At 41.1% G+C, this 22003-nt stretch overlaps 1 protein-coding gene and 1 pseudogene across 2 annotated transcripts in view; one reads left to right on the top strand and one right to left on the bottom strand.

The window, feature by feature from the left end:
- LOC109840205 (heterogeneous nuclear ribonucleoprotein 1-like) overlaps positions 1–22003 on the top strand; it is a 38812-nt gene that overhangs the window by 7250 nt on the left and 9559 nt on the right. The window contains exons 2-8 of one of the 2 annotated variants that reach the window (XM_020408760.1): positions 12121–12220; positions 12327–12485; positions 12701–12800; positions 12907–13076; positions 16688–16778; positions 16868–17037; positions 17727–19109. In XM_020408760.1, coding sequence (XP_020264349.1) covers positions 12218–12220; positions 12327–12485; positions 12701–12800; positions 12907–13076; positions 16688–16778; positions 16868–16902 — 558 coding nt within the window. In that variant the 5' untranslated portion in view covers positions 12121–12217 and the 3' untranslated portion in view covers positions 16903–17037; positions 17727–19109. Of the gene's footprint in view, positions 1–12120; positions 12221–12326; positions 12486–12700; positions 12801–12905; positions 13077–15564; positions 15990–16687; positions 16779–16867; positions 17038–17726; positions 19110–22003 lie in introns of those variants that run through there. The other variant, XR_002246816.1, reaches the window with a different exon arrangement.
- LOC109840206 overlaps positions 19846–22003 on the bottom strand; it is an 11090-nt pseudogene continuing 8932 nt past the window's right edge.

The following is a 22003-nucleotide window of genomic DNA, read 5'->3' on the forward strand; positions in this document are numbered from 1 at the left end:
GGAGATTCGGGTGGACGTGGACAGTTCGGAGGGCGTGGTCGTGGCCGTGGGGGTCGACGAGGTGGAAGGGGAGCAGGCAACCGGGCGAATCTGATGATAGCAGAAGGAGGAGAAGAAGCTGAGGTGATCTTTACTGAGGAGGATCAGGCGCTCCTGGCGATACTCAGGAGAAAGCAGCAAGTAGCAGGGGATGGAGACAGGAGGAGTGGGACAGAGGAGGCATCCACATCATTCTTCGTCAGAGGCAACACTGCTACCTATGCTCATCCGACCAAAGGTACTGATGACATACATGCTCTTGCTTCCATATCTTCCGACAAATCATCAGAATGGATAGTCGACTCCGGTGCGTCTCGACATGTGACAGGTAATGCTAGTGAGTTCTCATCATATACTCACCTAGCATCGCCTGATAGTATTCAAACAGCTGATGGTACATTTCAGCCTGTGGTTGGTAAGGGTATAGTTGATTGTACTGGTTCAGTAACTTTGTCCAATGTTTTGCATGCTCCTTCCTTTCCAGTCAACCTTTTATCCATTAGTGCTATCATCCTTCAACTAAAATGTATTGTTTCTTTTGATATTCCCAAGGTGATCTTTCAGGAGAAGGGGACAGGGCGGAGACTTGGGACTGGCACATGGCGTAGTGGACTGTGGTATCTGGATCGTGAAGGACTGGATTCAGCATTGGTGTCAATGATAGAGAGAGCAGAAGTAGGATCTGAGATGAGTGCTGAGAGTGTGTTGATGCTTCATCACCAGCGTTTGGGACACTCATCTTTTAATGTTTTAAGTAGGTTGTATCCATCTCTATTTGAGAAAGCAAATAAGCAGCACCTTGTATGTGATGCATGTGAGCTTGGAAAACTTACTAGAAGTTCTTACGTAAGTTCTGGTCATAGGAGTTCTCGTGTATTCGAACTGATACATTCAGATGTTTGGGGACCTTGTTCTACAAGTTCTATGAATGGATACAAGTATTTTGTTACTTTTATTGATTGTTTCTCCCGCGTTACTTGGTTGTACCTGATGAAAAATAAGAGTGAAGTGTTTGGTTGCTTTTAAAATTTTCATAGGTATGCTCAGACTCAATACGGCGCTGTGGTGAAGGTATTAAGATCTGATAATGGGACAGAGTATACTAACAAAACGTTTGGGGAATACTTGTCAGCTCAGGGAATACAACACCAGACTACGTGTCCATACACACCTGCTCAAAATGGAGTAGCGGAAAGAAAGAATAGACATCTTTTAGAGGTTGCTAGAAGTATGATGATCTCTATGAATGTCCCAGAAACATTATGGGGACAAGCAGTGTTGACCGCGGCAGCACTAATCAACAGAATGCCCTCGAGAGTGCTGGATTGGAAGTCTCCGTGTGAGTTGTTGAAGGGAGATAATGGTGGGCTTCTTCCACTCAAGGTGTTTGGCTGTGTGTGCTTTGTGAAAGACAACAGGCCATCAGTCGGGAAGCTTGCCCCTAGAGCGGTGAAATGTATTTTTGTGGGATATTCTGCTACTCAGAAGGGCTATGTTTGCTGGAGCCCGGTGGAGAAAAGGTTGTTTGTGAGTATGGATGTGCACTTTCGAGAACTCGAGCCATATTACACCCGGAAGGTAACTTCATCCGTTGATAACTCGCCTAATACTGGAAGTATGCGGCGAGAGGAGGAGAATGGTGAGAGATTGGTGAATGTGGAGAAATCAATGTCTGAGAATGGTGAGAGATCAGAAAAATCAATTTCTGTAATGATTCCTTGGGAAGGAGACTTGGTTGAGGAGGAGCAAGAGAATGAAGATGAAGAGGAGATTGAGACAAGAGGTGTTAGGCCAACGGCTCAGGGAGAACTACTTACCTATAGTAGGAAGGGGAAACAAATTGCGGGAACAGTACCAACAGTACCTACAGTGCCACTGGTGCCAAGTCCCTTGCCAACGCCTGAACCGACTCCTGAGACACCTACACCACCACAAGATTCCTCTCAAGGTGACTCCATTTCTCTTCCTATTCCTCCCACACCAATAACTGTACGGAGGACTACTCGCAGTAATGCGGGAAATCCTCCCGATAGATATGGTTGGGATCTTGCTCAGTTTGTATCATATTCTAACATCCACCCTGCACATGGAGCATTCATTGCATCTCTGGACTCTGTTACTATTCCTAACAATTGGCAGGTTGCAAAGAAGGACCAGAAATGGAAAGCTGCTATGCACGAAGAGCTAGGGGCCCTTGAGAAGAACCGCACTTGGGAGTTAGTAAAACTACCAAAAGGGAAGAGAGCAGTTGGATGCAAGTGGGTCTTCACTGTGAAGCAGAATCCAGATGGACAGGTTGAGCGCTACAAAGCTCGTCTGGTGGCAAAAGGATATAGTCAGACATACGGCATCGACTATGATGAGACTTTTGCACCAGTGGCGAAGATGAGCACTGTTCGAACCTTGATCTCTCTGGCAGTAAATGGTGGATGGAAGCTACACCAATTAGATGTGAAGAATGCATTTCTTCATGGAGATCTGGTGGAAGAGGTATACATGGAAATTCCGCCAGGATTCAACACAGAACAGACAGTGGGCAAGGTCTGCAGATTGAAGAAGTCTCTATATGGCCTGAAACAATCTCCTCGTGCTTGGTTCGACAGATTTAGGCGGGCTATGATAGGTATGGGATACCGGCAGATTAACGCTGATCATACTGTGTTCTTCCGACGAAATGAAGGTCACATCACTGTGCTTGCGGTATATGTGGATGATATGATCATTACAGGGGATGATGAGGAGGAGATTGCCAAACTCAAAGTGAGACTGGGTAAGGAGTTCGAGGTGAAAGATCTTGGCTTGCTTCGATACTTTCTTGGAATAGAAATAGCTCGCGGAGCGGAGGGGATTGTCTTATCCCAGAGAAAGTATGCACTGGATCTTCTTAAAGAGACAGGGATGTTAGGGTGTAAACCTGCAACTACACCGATCGACCAGAAGTTCAAGCTGGGTGCTGAGGCTGGAGAACCAGTTGATCGTGACAGATACCAAAGGCTGGTAGGGAGGTTGATCTACCTGAGTCACACACGTCCCGATATCTCTTTTGCAGTGAGCGTGGTGAGCCGCTACATGCATGATCCAAGGAAGGGTCATATGGATGCTGTGTACCAGATTCTGAGATATCTGAAGAGTGCCCCTGGAAAGGGACTGATATTCAGGAAAAATGGACATGTGAGCATCGAGGGTTATTGCGACTCCGATTGGGCTAGCTGTGCTAATGACAGGAGGTCCACCTCGGGATACTGCATCTTTATAGGGGGTAACTTAGTCTCGTGGAAGAGCAAGAAGCAATCAGTGGTGGCGAGATCAACTGCTGAGGCAGAGTATAGAGCTATGGCCTTAGGAGTTGCTGAGTTGCTATGGTTAAATAGTATGCTGGTAGAGCTGAAGCTGGATCAAGGAGCTAAGATAAAGTTATGGTGTGACAACAAGTCAGCTATCAGTATTGCCAACAACCCAGTGCAGCATGATAGAACCAAACACATCGAGATCGATAGGTTCTTCATCAAAGAGAAGTTGGATAGTGGACTACTGGAGCTAAGTCATGTTTCGACTAAGGACCAGGCAGCAGATTGTCTGACTAAAGGACTTAGCTCAGTAGATATGATTAGAGGATGTGACAAGATGGGCTTAATAGATATCTTTCGCCCATCTTGAGGAGGAGTGTTGACATTAGTAATATATGTAGGGGGTTATGTGTAAGTTGTGTAGGGCCTATATAAGCCCAAGAGATCTCATAATAGGGTTAGGGTTTGTATTATCAATTATTGTCCATGTGATGAACCTTGAACTGATTTCATTTTTTACTCTTTATGCTGCTAAGTTACCGGACACCTCATCTTGGTCACCTTACCTGTGTCCGACACTTCCTGTACTCAACTCCAACACTCCTTGGATACTCCTTGAATATATGCGAACATTTATTCATTAAAAACACTCTCCATGCACTTCTTGGACACATATGTTACACTTCACATCAACTTCATGCAACTCGTTGGGCATGGATTGGGTTCATTTTAGCCCATATCCAGTTAAGAAGTATTATTTAAGGGGTCATTTAGGTATCTAGCTCACAAATGAGCTGTTTTCCAATTTATTATGTACTTAATAAAAGAAATGTTAAAATGTCATGGGAATTTTAGTTTTCATAATGTGAATGAATCATTTTATAAATTTGTCGTGTTCTACACCAGTATCCGTACACAATTCTGCACTTGAACCCGTAAACATGCAACATAGCTATGCAACAACTCCATTTATATTATTAATCTAGCTACTTTGTTTTGAGTATCACATCTTTCCTCTTATTTTACCTTTTATGTTGCTTGAGCAGTATACACTAAACTTGATAATCATACATCTGAAGTCTTTGAAAGTCTTAAAGGAAGCCAGCATTTCTTAAACACTATCAGTGTCTAATACTTTGGAATAGATTTTTTTCTTTCTGGCACTTTGAGTTCTTTATTCCTCCCACGCAGCACACATTTTTGCAGTTGATTATTTGACAATCTAGTTGTTTTTGGTTGAACAAAAAGACCAAATTGTAGTTTATGAAGTGTTAGATTTTGTCGGAAAGAGATTTTATGTACTTCTGTTCCTCTTGCTTCTTAAGTATAGATTGTTTTCAGTTCCCTAGTCTCATGTTTCTTAACTACAGATTCCTCCTTTCACTGTCTTTTATATGCATTTCTTTACGTTCCTATTTGAGTTCTTCTACCTATGCAGGCTGCTGTTATTATATTATTTTTTAATTTGTGTATAAGCTAACTTCTTCTGTTTCTATTGTAATTTGAATATGAAATACCAACAGAACTTAAGAGGCAGTCTGAGAAGTATGGCAAGGTAATAGAATTTGTAATAATAAAAGATAAGCAAACGTTACTGTTGACATATGAGTAATATGCAGGGACTTATTTATAAGTTGTATTTTGTAGGGGTCTATATAAGCCGAAGAGATTTCATAATAAGAATTAGGGTTTCTCATATATTTTAACTTGGTATCAGAGCCTCCACCAAAACCCTAGCCGCCCCCCACTCACCCGGCCACCCCCCACGCGAGCATCACACCCTCTCCACGACAGCCCCCCTCGCAGCCCCCCCCACCGGAGCCACACCACCCCTTGGCCCCATCGCAGCCCCCCTCCCCATCGCAGCCCCTACGGCAGCCCCCCATCGCAGCCTCTCCCCCACCGGAGCACCACCACCCCTTGCACCCTCCATCGCAGCCCCCTCCCCATCGCAGCCTCCCCCCACGGCAGCCCCCCCATCAGACCCGGCAGCCCCTCCCGCAGGGCCTCCCCCCACGGTAGCCCCTCCCAAGTCGCAGCCCCCCCTCATCGCAACGCCTCCCCACCCCACGGCAGCCCCCTATGACACCCCCAACAGTAGCCCCTCCATCGCAGCCGCCCCACCCCACGGCAGCCCCCCACAGCAGCCCCCACGGCAGCCCCCCCACAGCAGCCCCCCCTTCACCCCCCGCCCGGTGCATGCCGTGTCGAACCTCGAGTTTGACATGGGTTCCCTCGACTCAGTCCTCGAACTGATGACAGGAAGAGTATATATCTCACGGCGATGAGATATATCACTGTTTTTTGATTCTTGTTTCCTCTGAGAAACGAGAATTTGTCTTATTGTGCAGCAAAGTTGTTGTTGAAATTTTCACTGCACACAATAAGGGTCGGAAGAGAAGGTGACCAGGTGTTGGGTCTGAAGCTTGATCAATGGAGGAGATTATCAAGAAGTTGAACCCCGCGGATGTGTTAACTTTGATGAAGCTGATGAAGTTGTCGGCTGGTGAGAGCGCGACAAAACCATCCAAGAAGTTAGAGCTTCCTACCATAGATCTGAAGCTTGATGGACCGGGTACTTACCTGAGCTGGTCACGACGGGTGAGATACACCCTTACAGGGAGGAACCTGGAGGGTTATCTGACGGGAGAGGTGACAGAGCCGGATGAGGACTCAGAAGGAAGAGATGAGTGGAAGTCCACTCATATGTTGGTGTATATCTGGCTCCTCAACTCATTGGTCCAGTCGATCGTCGCCACTGTTGATGGCATTGAGAAGGTGAAGGACGTCTGGGAAAAGTTGAGGAGGACCTATGATGGAGTGGGGAATAACCTGAGGGTGTTTCAGATTAAGGGAGAGATCGACACCACAATACAAGGAGAGCGGACTGTACATGAGTATACCACAGAGCTGGAGCGTCTGTGGCTAGATTATGATCACTTCTCACCTCGGGTGAGCTGTAAGGACCCGGGATATAAAGAGCGGGAGGCCTTCCTACAGGAGAGGACTATGGTATTTCTCAAGGGATTAACATCAGAGTTCGCTTAGCGAATTGCATTGCTGCTCGCTCATCCGAAGATTCCCACGTTTGAGGAGGTTGTCTCTGCTATGATCCAGGAGGAGACTCGTATTAGGCTGCAGGCGGGGATAGGTGGATTTCCTGTGGTGAAGTCAGCACTGGCAGCCTCTAGCAACACTGGATCTAGAGGAGAGACTCGATAGTGCTACAACTGCGGTGCGGTGGGTCATCTAAGGCATGCTTGCACCAAACCACCCAAGGAAGAAGATTCGGGTGGATGTGGATAGTTCGGAGGTCGTGGTCGTGGTCGTGGGGGTCGACGAGGTAGAAGAGGAGCAGAGAACCGGGCGAATCTGATGGTAGCAGAAGAAGAAGCTGAGGTGATCTTTACTGAGGAGGATCGTGCTCTCCTGGTGATACTCAGGAGGAAGCAGCAAGTAGCAGGGGATGGAGACTTGAGGAGTGGGACTGAGGAGACATCCACTTCGTTCTTCGTCAGAGGCAACACTGCTACCTATGCTCATCCGACCAAAGGTACTGATGACATACATGCTCTTGCTTCTATGTCTCCCGACAGATCATCAGAATGGATAGTCGACTCCGGTGCGTCTCGACATGTGACAGGTAATGCTAGTGAGTTCTCATCATATACTCACTTAGCATCGCCTGATAGTATTCAAACAGCTGATGGTACATTTCAGTCGGTGGTTGGTAAGGGTACAGTCGATTGTACTGGTTCTGTAATTTTGTCCAATGTTTTGCATGCTCCTTCATTTTCAGTCAATCTTTTGTCCATTAGTTCTATTATCCTCCAACTAAAATGCATTGTTTCTTTTGATATTCCCAAGGTGATTTTCCAGGAGAAGGGGACAGGGCGGAGACTTGGGACTGGCACATGGCGTAGTGGACTGTGATATCTAGATCGTGAAGGGCTGGATTCAGTATTGGTGTCAGTCGTAGAGGAAGCATGAGTAAGATCTAAAATGAGTACTGAGAGTGAGTTAATGCTTCATCACCAGCGTTTGGGACACTCATTCTTTAGTGTTTTAGGTAGATTGTATCCTTCTTTATTTAAGAAAGCAAATAAACAGAAACTTGTGTGTGATGCATGTGAGTTTGGAAAGCTTACTAGAAGCTCTTATGTTAGTTCTGATCATACAAGTTTTCATGCATTTGACTTAGTACATTCAAATGTTTGGGGGCCTTGTTCCACAAGTTCTATGAATGGATACAAATATTTTATTACATTTATTGATTGTTTCTCTCGTGTTACTTGGTTATACCTGATGAAGAATAAGAGTGAAGTGTTTGGGTGCTTCCAAAATTTTCATAAGACTGTTCAGACTCAATACGGAGCAGTGGTGAAAGTATTGAGGTCTGATAATGGGACAGAATATACTAACAGAGCATTAAGAGAATACTTGTTAGCTTAGGGAATACAGCATCAGACTACATGTCCATATACACCAGCTCAGAATGGGGTAGCAGAAAGGAAGAACAGACATCTTTTAGAGGTTGCTAGAAGCATGATGATCTCTATGAATGTCCCACTCGAGAGTACTGGATTGGAAGTCTCCGTGTGAGACATTGAAGGGAGATAATGGTGGGATTCTTCCACTCAAAGTGTTTGGCTTTGTGTGCTTTGTGAAGGACAACAGGCCATCCGTCGGGAAGCTTGCCCCTAGAGCTGTGAAGTGCGTCTTTGTGGGATATTCTGCTACTCAGAAGGGATATGTTTGCTGGAGCCCGGTGGAAAAAAGGTTGTTTGTGAGCATGGATGTGCACTTTCGAGAACTCGAGCCATATTATATCCGGAAGGTAACTTCATCCATTGGTAACTCGCCCAATACTAGAAGTATGAGGCGAGAGGAGGAGAATGGTGAGAGATTGGTGAATAATGTGGAGAAATCGGAGAAATCAATTTCTGTATCGATTCCTTGGGAGGGAGAATTGGTTGAGGAGGAGCAGGAGAATGAAGAAGAAAAGAAAAATGAGACAAGAGATGTTAGGCCCACGGTTCAGGGGGAACTACTAACCTATAGTAGGAAGGGGAAGCAAATTGCAGGAACAGTACCTACAGTGTCACTAGTGCTGCCCAGTCTCTTGTCAATGCCTGTCCCGACTCCTGAGACACCGACATCACCACCAGATTCATCCTAAGGTGATAACATTCCTCTCCCTACTCCTCCCACACCAATATCAGTACGGAGGACTACTCGTAGTAATGCGGGAAATCCTCCCGATAGATATGGATGGGATCTTGCCCAGTTTGTATCATATTTTAACATTCATCCTGCACATAGAGCATTCATTGTATCATTGGACTCTGTTATTGTACCTAACAATTGGCAGGATGCTAAGAAAGACCCAAAGTGGAAAACGACGATGCACGAAGAGCTAGGGGCCCTTGAGAAGAACCACACTTGGGAGTTAGTAAAACTACCAAAAGGGAAGAGACTAGTTGGATGCAAGTGAGTCTTCACTGTGAAGCAAAATCCAGACGGACAGGTTGAACGTTACAAAGCTCGTTTGGTGACAAAAGGATATAGTCAGACATATGGGATCGACTATGATGAGACTTTTGCACTGGTGGCAAAGATGAGCACTGTTCGGACCTTGATCTCTCTGGCAGTAAATGATGGATGGAAGCTACACCAATTAGATGTGAAGAATGCATTTCTTCATGGAGATCTGGTGGAAGAGGTATACATGAAAATTCCACTAGAATTCAACACAGATCAAACAGTGAGCAAGGTCTGCAAATTAAAGAAGTCTCTCTATGGGCTGAAGCAGTCTCCTCGTGCTTGGTTCGACAGATTCAGGAGAGCTATGCTAGGTATGGGGTACCAGCAGATTAACGCCGATCATACCGTGCTCTTTCGACGAAATGAAGGTCACATCACCATGCTTGCGGTATATGTGGATGATATGATTATTACAGGGGATGATGAGAAGGAGATTGCCCAACTCAAAGTGAGACTGGGTAAGGAATTCGAGGTGAAAGATCTTGGATTGCTTCGATACTTTCTTGGAATAGAGATAGCTCGAGGAGCGGGGGAGATTGTCCTATCGCAGAGAAAGTATGCACTGGATCTTCTCAAAGAGACAGGGATGCTAGGGTGTAAGCCTGCAACTACACCGATCGACCAGAAGTTCAAGCTGGGTGCTGAAGCTGGAGAACCAGTTGATCGTGACAGATACCAAAGACTGGTGGGCAGGTTGATCTATCTGAGTCACACACGTCCTGATATCTCTTTTGCAGTGAGCATGGTGAGCCGCTACATGTATGATCCGAGGAAAGGTCATATGGACGCTATGTACCAGATTCTGAGATATTTGAAGAGTTCCCCCGGAAAAGGGCTGATATTCAGAAAGAATGGACATGTGAGTATTAAGGGTTACTGCGACTCTGATTGGGCTAGTTGTGCTGATGACAGGAGGTCCACCTCAGGATACTGCATCTTTATAGGAGGGAACTTAGTCTCGTGGAAGAGCAAGAAACAGTCTGTGGTGGCGAGATCGACAGCTGAGGCAGATTATAGAGCTATGGCCTTAGGAGTTGCTGAGTTGTTATGGTTGAAGAGCATGCTGGTGGAGCTGAAGTTGGATCAAGGAGCTAAGATGAAGTTGTGGTGTGATAACAAGTCAGCTATCAGTATCGCTAACAACCCAGTGCAGCATGATAGAACCAAACACATCGAGATCGATAGGTTCTTCATCAAAGAGAAGTTGGATAGTGGACTACTGGAGCTAAGTCATGTTTCAACTAAGGACCAGGCAGCAGATTGTCTAACTAAGAGACTTAGCTCATTAGATATGATTAGAGGATGTGACAAGATGGGCTTAGTGGATATCTTTCGCCCATCTTGAGGAGGAGTGTTGATATATGAGTAATATGCAGGGACTTATTTGTAAGTTGTATTTTGTAGGGGCCTATATAAGCCCAAGAGATTTCATAATAAGAATTAGAGTTTCTCATATATTTTAACTGTTACAGCCAAGGGGATTTGGTATGATCAGCTATGCTGATCCTTCTGTGGTGGATAAAGTAATCGAGGGTACTCATATTTTTAATAATAAACAAGTAAGTCTTTTAGAACTCCTATATACATGATAAAGTGATTTTTTCTGTAATTCTTGTAAGAGTCTTCCATGATAGCTTATGGCAAGATAACTTGTCCTCCCATGAGAAATGCAGTTACATGCTTGTGTATTTGAGTAGTTCAACTGTTGTTGACTAGAAGTATGTTTGATTAGACTCACTAATAACCGCATGTCGACATTAGTTTATCCTTATCAGTATAATATTACATTATAAAGTCCTATTTCACAACAGGTCCATGATATAATTTTTTGCGCTATGGAACTTTTGTTCACTATTTATTGCATACTTTTTTTATGACTTTTTCCCGTATGTGTCATGCAGTTCATCATCAATCTATCCTTGACTTCTGTTTTGGATCTATATCGCTTGTAATTTTCAAAGAAGGATTAAAATTACATATTACCTTCTTACTTCATGATGCACTTCTATTTTCTTAAGTTCTGAGACTGTGTTCTTGTCGAAATTCCATTATTGTAATATCATTCTGTAGTTAAATCATGTCCCTGCTACTATGTACTCTATGATATCTGATATTCTGTTGACCCCACGGAGTACTACTACTTCACTAAAGCGTTGTTGGTCCTATTTGTTCCTTGAAGCCTCCTAATGCTGCTGGTCCAATTTAACTGCTCCTTTGCTGTAGATACTATAACTGCAATCATAGTTTCACATTTATTATCTTATGTCTAGATTGAGTACTTTGATTGTCACCAGGAGTGCAATTTTACTGATGCTCATCTCTAGAAGCATTTTTTATAATATTCCTCTAATTGCTAAGCCATTTATTTAGATATCACATATTGAAACAAAAGGACAGTCAACTTCTTTTTCATTTATACATGTGGTTTATTATAATCATATTGTGAGCAGAACCAGATACCTGTTGATTTATTTTTTACTTGAAATTGTACCGCTACAAACTTGTACATTATATGCATAGCTCTAATTGATAGTGCTACATCTATTCTGGTTTATATGATTCAATGAGATTTCTTGCATATGTATGTACATATATACATCCATGTTTTCATACATGCATGCATACATACATACATATGTACATACATACATCCATGCATACATACATACATATGTACATACATACATCCATGCATACATGCATGCATGCATACGTACATACATGGATGCTTGAGTATGTGTATCGGTGACCATATTTGGCTGAACTTAATACTTGACAAACCGAGCATGAAACATGTGCAACCAGCTGGCATGCACATCTTGAGGAATTGGGTTTTGGTATGCCTTTGACATGCTTGGCCCAGAATATGGCAAGTTTTAGTAGTTCGTGAGTGACAATATGATTTAATGTCTGAAGTTTTGTTTTTCGAAGACAAGAGAGTAGAAAATGGTTGCAATTTTGATTGGCTCATGAGATACAAATAATTAAGGATGAGAAAATAATTGTCCAGGTCTGAAAATCATCAGCCTGTGTGGTTGATTTCACACCTGTATAAATTAACTTTCCCAAACCTCAGCCAATCTGACTTATTGCAATTGATGTGTCAGCTTACTAGTGTTGTACATTTCAATTGTTGATCTTTATTTCAGCACTTTCTAACTTGAGCGGCATATTTTTTTTTTTACTAAAAGTCGGTTTGATCATATTGGTTCTCAACTATTAAATAATCTGCAGATACTCTAATTTGTAGGCTGAAATTAAAAGGAACATCACGAAAGGTTATGTGCAATCAAACTATTTTAAATCAAAAAAGATTTTTGTTGGTGGAATCCCACTTACTGTGACTGATGGTATGGCACTTCACTTCTGTAGATTTTAGCCTTCTATTGTTTGAATTATGATATCAGGCTTGTAGATGGCGGATGCTTATCATTTTGGTATCTTAAAATTGACTAGATAATTCCAGATTTTCTTCTCAAAGTATGGAAAGTTGCTGGACCATTTGATCATCATACTAATCAATCTCGAGGATTTGGATTTGTAGTTTTCAATTCTGAACAAGCCGTAGGTGACCTTTTGAGAAAGGGCAACATGATTCATATGTCTGGCTCTCAGGTTAGCTGTGTACGATATGTGCAATATTTCACAGACCATATTTGCACCATAATTTGTTATTGTTTGAACCTCATCACTCATTTATTATCCTGACTTTTCATTTGTGCATCAAGAAAGGCATCAAAGCAGTAGTATGCTAAAGCATGTGTTTACTAAAAGCTGTTTGATCATTATTGGCCAACTGTTAAATAATCTGCACATACTATAATTTGTAGGATGAAATTAAAAGGAACATCCCAAAAGGTTCTGTGCAATCAGACTATTTCAAAACAAAGAAGATTTTTTGTTTGTGGAATTCCACGTATATGACTGATGGTATGCCACTTTACCTTTGTAGATTTAGCCTTTTATTGCTTGAATTACGATATTAGAACTTGTAGATGGCGGATTCTTATCATTTTGGTATCTTAAAACTGACTAGATGAGTACCAGAGTTTCTTCTCAAAGCATGGGAAGGTGCTGGACCATGCGATTATTCGTGATCCTTCTACTAGTCAATCTCGAGACTTTGGATTTATAGGTTTTGACTCCATACAAATCGTAGATGACCTTTTGGCAAAGGGCAACATGATTGATATGGCTGGCTCACAGGTTAGCTGTGTACAATTTTGCAATATTTCACAATCCATTTTTGCACCATAATTTTCTACTGTTTGAACCTCATCACTCATTTTATATCCTGACTTTTTATTTATGTATCAAGAAAGGGATCAAAGCAGTAGCATACTAAAACATGTGTTTGTCCATCTACGTAGATACAGATGACACTGTTAAGCTTTAGGTTTTGATAGGTTGAATACATTTTCCCTATAGTGGAGGACTACTAGACAATTTTCTGTTAGCAGAAAGTAGGATAATGTTGTTGCTTTGATGTAGGAAGGGAGAATAAAAGAAAGCATCTAGCCAACAACTCATGTATTTTGTAGTTAGTTTAGGGATCATTCTTTCAGTGCTAAACCTGATGGTTAGCAGTTTCAGCAATAGTGAGATTGATTCAGATTATAGGACCCATGGTTTTCACAGTAGGCACAGTTGTGAGTCTGGTGGTTACCGAGGAGAGACATCTCTTGGTTACTCTAGTTGCTATGGGTCATATCATGGAGGTTTCAATGGTGGGTATGGCTTTATTGAGGGCTTTGATTGTTATGGTGTTTCTAGCTTTGGTGGTAGTTATGAAACTAGTTCCAGTAAAATTCATGGTAATAGGGGAGGCTACAGTGGTGCTGGGCCTACTGGTAGAGATCATCTATATGCCAGGTAGAAGGAACCAGAATATGCTTCCAGCCTTCCAGGATTTAAGCTTCTTCTAGTTGTCTTTCTACCATGTTTCTCAAGATTTCGAACTGCAAGCGTTTGGGTGGTTTGTGGAGCTACTTTCTAGTGCATGCTAGAGAAAGCTTTTCCAAAATGCAGCCCTTTGTTTGTACTATTGGCTAGTAGCCTAGTTGCTGTTGGATGATTGTTGAATTTCATCGTAACCAAGCCAGAAGCCTAGATTGGATAATCTATGTGATATTCTAGAACTTGTAGCTTTGGACCTTTATGCTAGCTTTTTTTTTTGTAGAAACCTGTTAAACCTTTAGATTTCAGATCTTTTCTGTTATAGTTTGCTTCATAACATTTTGGCTTGGTTATGTAGAGTTTATGTTTAGTTTAGAGATGAGATTGAATATTCTGCTCCTAGATTTTTTAATGAATTATAGATCTATATGGAATTTTGGTTGGTTGGAAGGATGGCAGTAGATTTCGCTTTAGTGTGTCATAAGTGTATATGCTGAAGCCTACATTCTTGATTTAACATATTTTTGGTAGATGTTATGTAGATATGTTTGCTGTTTTTTTGGAGGTATAGCTGAGTGTTTCCCCTTAGTCTGTTCTAATCCTTTTGATGCTTTATTTTTGCTCCCTCTTATTCTGTACCTGGTTCCATGGGACATATAACTCCCAAAAGAGTCTTATTACTTGATGAGGTTTTTAAGAGCGTGAGGCCTGGTCTTTCAAAAATCTTTTCTTTAATGTTCATTATCATTCGATTATAAAGATTTCTCTTAACAGTAGGAAAGAATGTTACTTTTGTATTTATTTTGATTAAATTTCTAGTCATTATCACCTTAAAATTCTCTATTTCAAATCTGGAGTGATACAATAAGATTGGTCTCTTGGAGGCTCCCAGCTATTTGCAACAGCTACTTAGTTGAATATGTCTTATCTGAATCTAGATTGGAGCCTAAAAAGCCTAGCTGTCAATTTAGGAGTCCATTTCGAGCTTATGTTGTTGTCTAGAATCTCTTACATGCTTAGAAAAGTTACATATTAGAATTGCTGAGGAACTGACCATCAATGCATGGGGTTATACGGGCAATATTCCTGGGTTTGCTGCATTTCATCATAAATCTGCCTACTGGTTCTGGGGTCTCCCTTAAAGTCTCTATACAATGCATGTGTGTTGTCCACTGATGATTGGTGGGGTTTATTGGATTATGTTTGTGTGCTGGTATCATCAGTTCATTAATTTAATTAGTGGCCTATGAAGACTTCAGTCCTGGGCTTTTCATTATGCTGCCACTCATCCTTGAGAAAGTTTGTACATCTGTGGTGTATGAAGTACAACAGCTCTGTAAAAGCTACAAAGTTTTTTTTTTGAGTTCAACTGCTGAAATGACTGGAAGCATTCTGGATTAGAATATTTTTCTTTTGTCCTGTTAGTATAATAACTAAATATCTATATTAATGTATCCCTGTTAATATAACAACACATTATAAGATGCAAGTTGAAAAAAGGTCCATGATATGCGTCTTTTGTGTTTTGCAATTTTTGGCCACTATTTATTGTGTGCATATTTTTAATGATTTTCCAGTATGTGTCATACAATTTGTCACCAAGCTATTCATGACTTGTTGTTTTTGGATCTATATGGCTTGTTATTCATGAACATAAATTAGACTAGCAGGCCACTTTGACAACTGGTGATACACTTCTATTTACTTTAGTTCTAAACCTGTGTTCTTGTCGAAATACTGTTGTTGTAATATTATTCTGCAGCTAATTGATAATGTTTACGATTTATTTTCTAAACAGTTAATCATCTCCCTGCTGCTATGTGCTCTATGCTATCTGATATTCTGTTGACCCCTTGGACTGCAACTACTTTATAATGCATTGTTGGTCTCATGTGTTCCTTGAAACCTCTAATGCTACTAGTAAAATTTAAATGCTCCTTTGTTGTGGATATTGTAATTGCAATCATACTTTTGCCTTTATTATCTAACATCTAGGTTGAGTACTTTGATTTTCACCAGGATTGCAATTCGGTTGAGGCTCAACTGTAGAATCAGTGGTTTAGGGTATACCTCTGATTGCTATGCCTTCAGATATCACATATTGAACCAAAAGGGCAGTTAATTTCTTTTTATTTAAATATGTGCTTTTATAATCATCGTGAAGAAGAACCAGAGACCTGTTGATTTATTTTCACTTGAAATCCTTCAGCTACAAAGTTTATGGTACATCATATACAGAACTCTAACTGATAGTGCTATGCATCTATTCAGGTAGTGCTATGTGATTGTATGAGATTTCTTGCATACATACATACATGCATACATATATACTTACTTACGCATACATATATACTTATGTACATACATAAGTGCATACATATGGATGCTCAATTTTGTGTCTGGATCACAATATTTGGCTGATCCTAAAACTTCATAAACCGACCATCAAGCATGTGCAACAAGCTGTCATGCACATCTTAAGGAATTTGCTACTTATTCATGTCTTTTGACATGCTTGGCCCAGAAGGGGGCAAGTTTTACTTGTTTGTGAGGTAACATGATTTAGTATCTAAGGTTGCTAAGGTTTCACTTTTCGGAATACAAAAAGAAGAAATGGCTGTACTTTGATTGACCCATGATGATTTATAAAGAGTCGGGGATCAGAAAATGGGCGTCTAGAAGATTGAAAACCATCAGCCTGTATGATCGATCCTGCATATCTATATAAATTAATTTTCCCTGACCTTAACTAGCCTGACAATAGCAACTGATTTGTCAGTTTACTGCTTCTCTACATTTTTATTATTAATTTCATTCTGTCATATGTTAGCTTGAACCACATATTTTGTGTTTTTACTAAAAGTTGGTTGGTTATATTGGTTCTAAACTTTTAATTAATCTTCACATACTCTAACTTGTAGGTTGAAATTAAAAAGGAAAGGCTCCATGAAATCAAAGGATTTCAAAACAAAGAAGATTTTTGCTGTGGAATCCCACTTACTATGACTGAGGGTATGCTACTTCACTTTATAAATTTCAGCCTTTTGCTGTCTGAATTGGGATAATAGAATTTGTAGATTCTTATTGTTTGAATTGACTAGTTGAGTTCAAGAGCTTCTTCTCAAAATATGGATAGGTGATGGACCATAGGATTATCCATGATCATACGACTAAGCAGTCTTGAGGCTTTGGATTTATACTTTTCGACACTGAACAAGCCATAGATGACCTTTTGGCAGACGACAATATTATTGATCTGGCTGGTTCTCAGGTTAGCTGTTGCACTAATGCAATATTTCACATAACATTTATGACCAAAATTTGCTATAATTTGTACATCATCACTCATTTTATGTCCCTTATTTTTCATTTGTGCATCAGGGATTAAGCAATAGCTTATAAATACACGTGTCGGTCCATTTATGTGGATATATATGATGCTGTTGAGCTTAGGTTTTGTAGGTTTTAAATAGATTTTCCCTGTAGTCAAGTCTTACTAGACGGTTTTCTGTTAACATAAATTAGTTAATGCTGTTCTTTTGTTGTAGGTGGAGATTGGGAAGGCAGAACCAATGAAAGCCTTAAAGCCAGGGGCTTTTGTATTTAGTAGTGAGTCTTGAAGGAAAAACCAGGGCCCACTAGAACAGGATCATAGCGAATAGTAGTGCAAAAGTAATAAAGTGAACATACAGATTTTACGTGAAAAACCCCTTAAATGATTTGGGGTAAAAACCGCTGGCGAGAATAGAAGAGTTCATTATGAGAAATTTAGGAGTTACAATCTCTCTTTACAAGGAGAAACTCTTTATAATTCTTTCTCTTTCTCTTCTATATGTGGAGTGGAGATTGGAATTTGTTGTTGGGATGTGTTCTTCTTGAAGAGTTTTGGGCCTATTTATAGGCAGCTGAAAAATATTATTCCTGATTTTATAATATGTTTTCTTTCTTCTTTTGATGTAGCTCTTCTTTTGGTGCATTTAATTTGGGGGCCGTCACCTTTTTATTTTTTCAAAATTGCGGCTGACAATTGTGCTGACAACGCATTCGATTTGAGCTACCGATTTGAGCCCAGGAAGCAACATCAGCTGAAGTTTAACACATCGAGTTCTAGAAGCAAGGCTATTTTGGAACTGGTTCATTCTGATGTATGGTAAATACCGGTTACATCCACGGGAGGAGCAAAGTATTTTGTGTCATTTATTGATGATTATTCTAGGAGATGTTGAATGTACCATATCAAGAAGAAGGTAAATGTGTTATCAGTCTTTAAAGTTTACAAAGCGCGAGTCGAGATTAAATCTAAAAAGAAGATCAAGTGCTTGAGGTCAGATAATGTAGGATAATACACAGACGGTAAACTTATTGCATTCTGCAATTAAGAAGACATCAAAAGACAATTCAGTACTACATACACTCCTCAATAAAATAGAATAGCTGAGCGAATGAATAGAACTCTATTAGAAAGAACAAGAGCAATGTTGACAACTGCATATATAGATAAAGTCTTTTGGGCGAAAGTAGTAAAAACCGCATGTTATGCGGTGAATCGATCTCCATCAATCATAATATGGTTAAAGACGTTGATGGAGATGTTGATCGGCAAGCTAGCTGATTATTCCAACCTCTATATATTTGAAAGTCCAGTCTACGTAATGTACAATGCCTAAGAAATTACATAGCTGGATTTAAAATTCAGAAAATACATATTCTTAGGGTATGCTGACAGAGTAAAGGGGTATCGCTTGTGAGATCCCACTATCCGCAAGGTTATTGTCAGCATAGATGTTATCTTCGTAGAGAATCAGCTACAAAGTGAAGAGAAAGAAAGTTGTTCGAGGAAGAACTCAGAGACTATAGCTGTTCAAGTAGAAAATAATCCAAATTCTTCTGAAGCAATACCGGTGCATGATGTACAAGAGACAATTGGGTCCGAGGCTCCAGAGGTTCGAAGGTCAACTTGTGAGAGAAGACTACCGACTTGGCACTAGGAGTATATTACGGAGAGTAATGTTGCATACTGTTTTCTAATAGAGAATGGAGAGCCATCAACTTTCCATAAAGCTATAAACAGCACAGATACGTGTTTGTGGATGACAACAATGCAGGAAGAAATTGAAGCTTTCCATAAGAATAAGACTTGGGTATTTGTGTCACTACCATAAGGAAGAAAGACCATTGGAAATAAATGGGTCTTAAGATCAAGCGAAATGGCGACGATCAAGTGGAGCAATATCGTGCTAGAACGATGGTAAAAGGATATGCTCAAAAAGAAGGTATTGACTTTAATAAAATATTTTCTCCTGTAGTTCGACTTGCAACAGTTCGAGTAGTTCTTGCTATGAGTGCTATATTTGACTTACATCTAGAACAATTAGATGTGAAAATAGCTTTTCTTCATGGAGATCTTAAATAAGAAATTTATATGCTCCAACCATTAGTATGGCTTTATTGATGAGTTTGGTGGTTTATCGTGGTTCTAACTCTGGTCGTAGTTATGGAACTAGTTGTAGTAGTAGCTATAGTTGTGGTGAAATTTATGGTAAAAGGGAGGCTACAGTGGTGCTGATGCAACTGGTCGATACTATCCATAAACCGCGAGGACTTAAGCTTCATCAAGAAGCCATTCCGTTGTGTTCCTCTATTTTTTGAAATGCAAGGTTTTGGCTTGTTTGCCAACAACTTTCTAGTGCATGCTAGAGGAAGCTTTTCCAGAATGCAGCCCTTTGTGGGTATTGCTGACTAGTTGCTGTTGGATGGTTGCTGAATTTCAGAGTACCCACGCGAGAAGACTAGATTGGGCAGTTTACGTGATATTTTTGGGACTTGTAGCTTTGGATCTTTATGCAGAATAATAGTAGCTTTACATTGAGTTTCATAGTTTATGCTAGTGTTTTTTTCTAGAAGCCTGTTCAACCTTTAGATTTCAGACCTTTTTCCTTTGGATGAAGGAAAAAAGAGGGATGAAGTACTGGCGATCTACAATTTCAATCCACAAACATTACAACTGGACTGGAATAAACTTTCTAACTGTTCTGTTATAATAAGCGACTGCAACATAACAATTAGTCCTACATATCACAATGAAAATCACCTAAAAAACCAAATCCTGTCAGTCATAGAGAGGACAATTATCAACTTTGATACCCGGTGCAGTAGGACAATTAGCCAATGGGCATTGCTTATCCAAATCCAACCCCCACCATTCTATCCCATTAATATCCTTGATTCCCAAAGCAAAATATGTCAGTATTGCCATAAAAGCCACCCCTGCATCTAAAGCAGCCGACAACACATAATTATGTCTCGCCCACCACCCTTTGAACCTCCTATACACAACAATGTTGAACAACATCCCCATCACAAACCACATTATGTAGTTAACTGATCTAGCCGGTGGCATATTTCCTGATGCACCTAAAATAATTGGCATGTTGATGAGTTTTATCCACTTCTTCGATGGGAACATGCACGATAGTGCCCATATCGGTACTGGAGATAATAATCCTATAAGGAAGAAGTAGTTCATTTTTTTGTAGAGGCCAAGATTACCAAACATTCTCTGAGGACCAACGACGCCCCATATTATGGACGCGCTGTAGAAAACTCGATCACCAGGACATGTCCATGGGCTACCTTCGGGTAGTTGAGAGGGGTCACATATGTGTGGCACGGTCTCCAAGAGCCACCACGAGGTGCCGAAAGTGGGCAATCACCGTTCCAACCAGCTGCAAGAAATGACTCCATTCTTAGGAAGTTAGAGGTTGGTCCTACTGAAAATATAATGAGAAAGAATCGTTTGTGTGCAACAGAGACCATTAAATGCATCAGTTAGGAAAAAAAATAAAGATTATAATTAATGGGTAAAAGAAGACTCAGTGTAGGTCTAAGAGAATTTGGTTGGAAGACTTCAAGAAGGCTATGATAATGATTACTTAGTGGAAGGAGATAGCCCTCAACTGAACTGACTGGAAAAATATGATTGAGGTAGCTGATCCCAATGATCTGGAATAGAGGCCTACTTGTTATTAGGGAGAATGCAGAATGGTGTATATATACCTGAACAATGAACATGGACTTGGGTGGGATCTTCATGTAATGACCTAATTTGAAATCTGCAAGGAATGCAATAGCCTGAGCCATGCTAATATACCCGTACGTTTTATAGGAGACATTTGCTAGAGGCCTTCCCGAGTACATGTAACCGATGATTAGTTCAGTTATCACATTCAGCCCTGGTGTATGATAGCAAGAAAAACTTATAAGATCAGATATACTGATACATATTCGGTAGGGAATTTAGGTATATACCTGATTCGTTGTGGCAGTGATAATACCAATCTGAAGCGTAAAGAGTAGCTAAGGCAGCTGCAAGTAGAACTCCCCAGTAGGGGAGTTGAAGTTGTTGGCCAAAACCCTCACAGGTGAAAATAGAAAGTCCTAGCATTGATATTAAGATTACATGAAACCACCATTGAGGAACTTCTTCATGATCCTCGCATGTACATCCCCAATTTTATTACTTAGTGCTTCCTTGGTCTGGCTCCATATCTCCCTACATTACAAGAATAACAAATAATATGTTTAATTCTAGGGAAAATTGTTTCCAGCCCCCAAAACAACCCAAAACATGCTCTGCCCCCCAAGACCTTTTCAACGTTCCTTTTACCCCCAAAACCGCCCCCGATTTTCTTCCAGCCCCCAAAACCAATCCCCAGGCGTAACGCCGTTTAAACCCCGCTCGAAATGCCCAAAATACCCTTACGTTTAAAATTCCCCGTTATGAGTTACCTCCTCGTCCGTACCCTGTCATCTCTCTCTTCTGCAAGCAAACCGACTCCAGAAACCCAATTCAAAACCCTAGCCCTAAATCAACCGACCCCAACTCAAACCGAATCAAAGCAAAGGGATCAAAATGGCCGGCGATTCAACCCCCAAAGCCAACCTCAATGCCGACCACAGCGAAAGCGATTACGCCCAGCGGTTCGAAATCTCAGAAAGAGCCCAGACAACTGCAGTGCGGGCTGAATCTGAAGCTCGGGCTGCGATTGGTGATGTTCTAGAGGACATCGCAACCAGCCATTCTCACCCCAGAAGCCCGCCTCAAAATTTAAGTGTAGGCCCACGCGAAGGTCTAGAGGGCAGCACCGGCATCACCGGCGCGTCCAACGATGCCACTAGAGCGCTCCTTGGTCTACAGAGAGGAGAAGAAGAGAAGCACGTGGCAGCACCCAAAAGGT

The sequence above is a fragment of the Asparagus officinalis genome, chromosome 5, assembly GCF_001876935.1.
Source record: "Asparagus officinalis chromosome 5, Aspof.V1, whole genome shotgun sequence".
In the NCBI taxonomy this organism is placed as follows: domain Eukaryota; kingdom Viridiplantae; phylum Streptophyta; class Magnoliopsida; order Asparagales; family Asparagaceae; genus Asparagus; species Asparagus officinalis.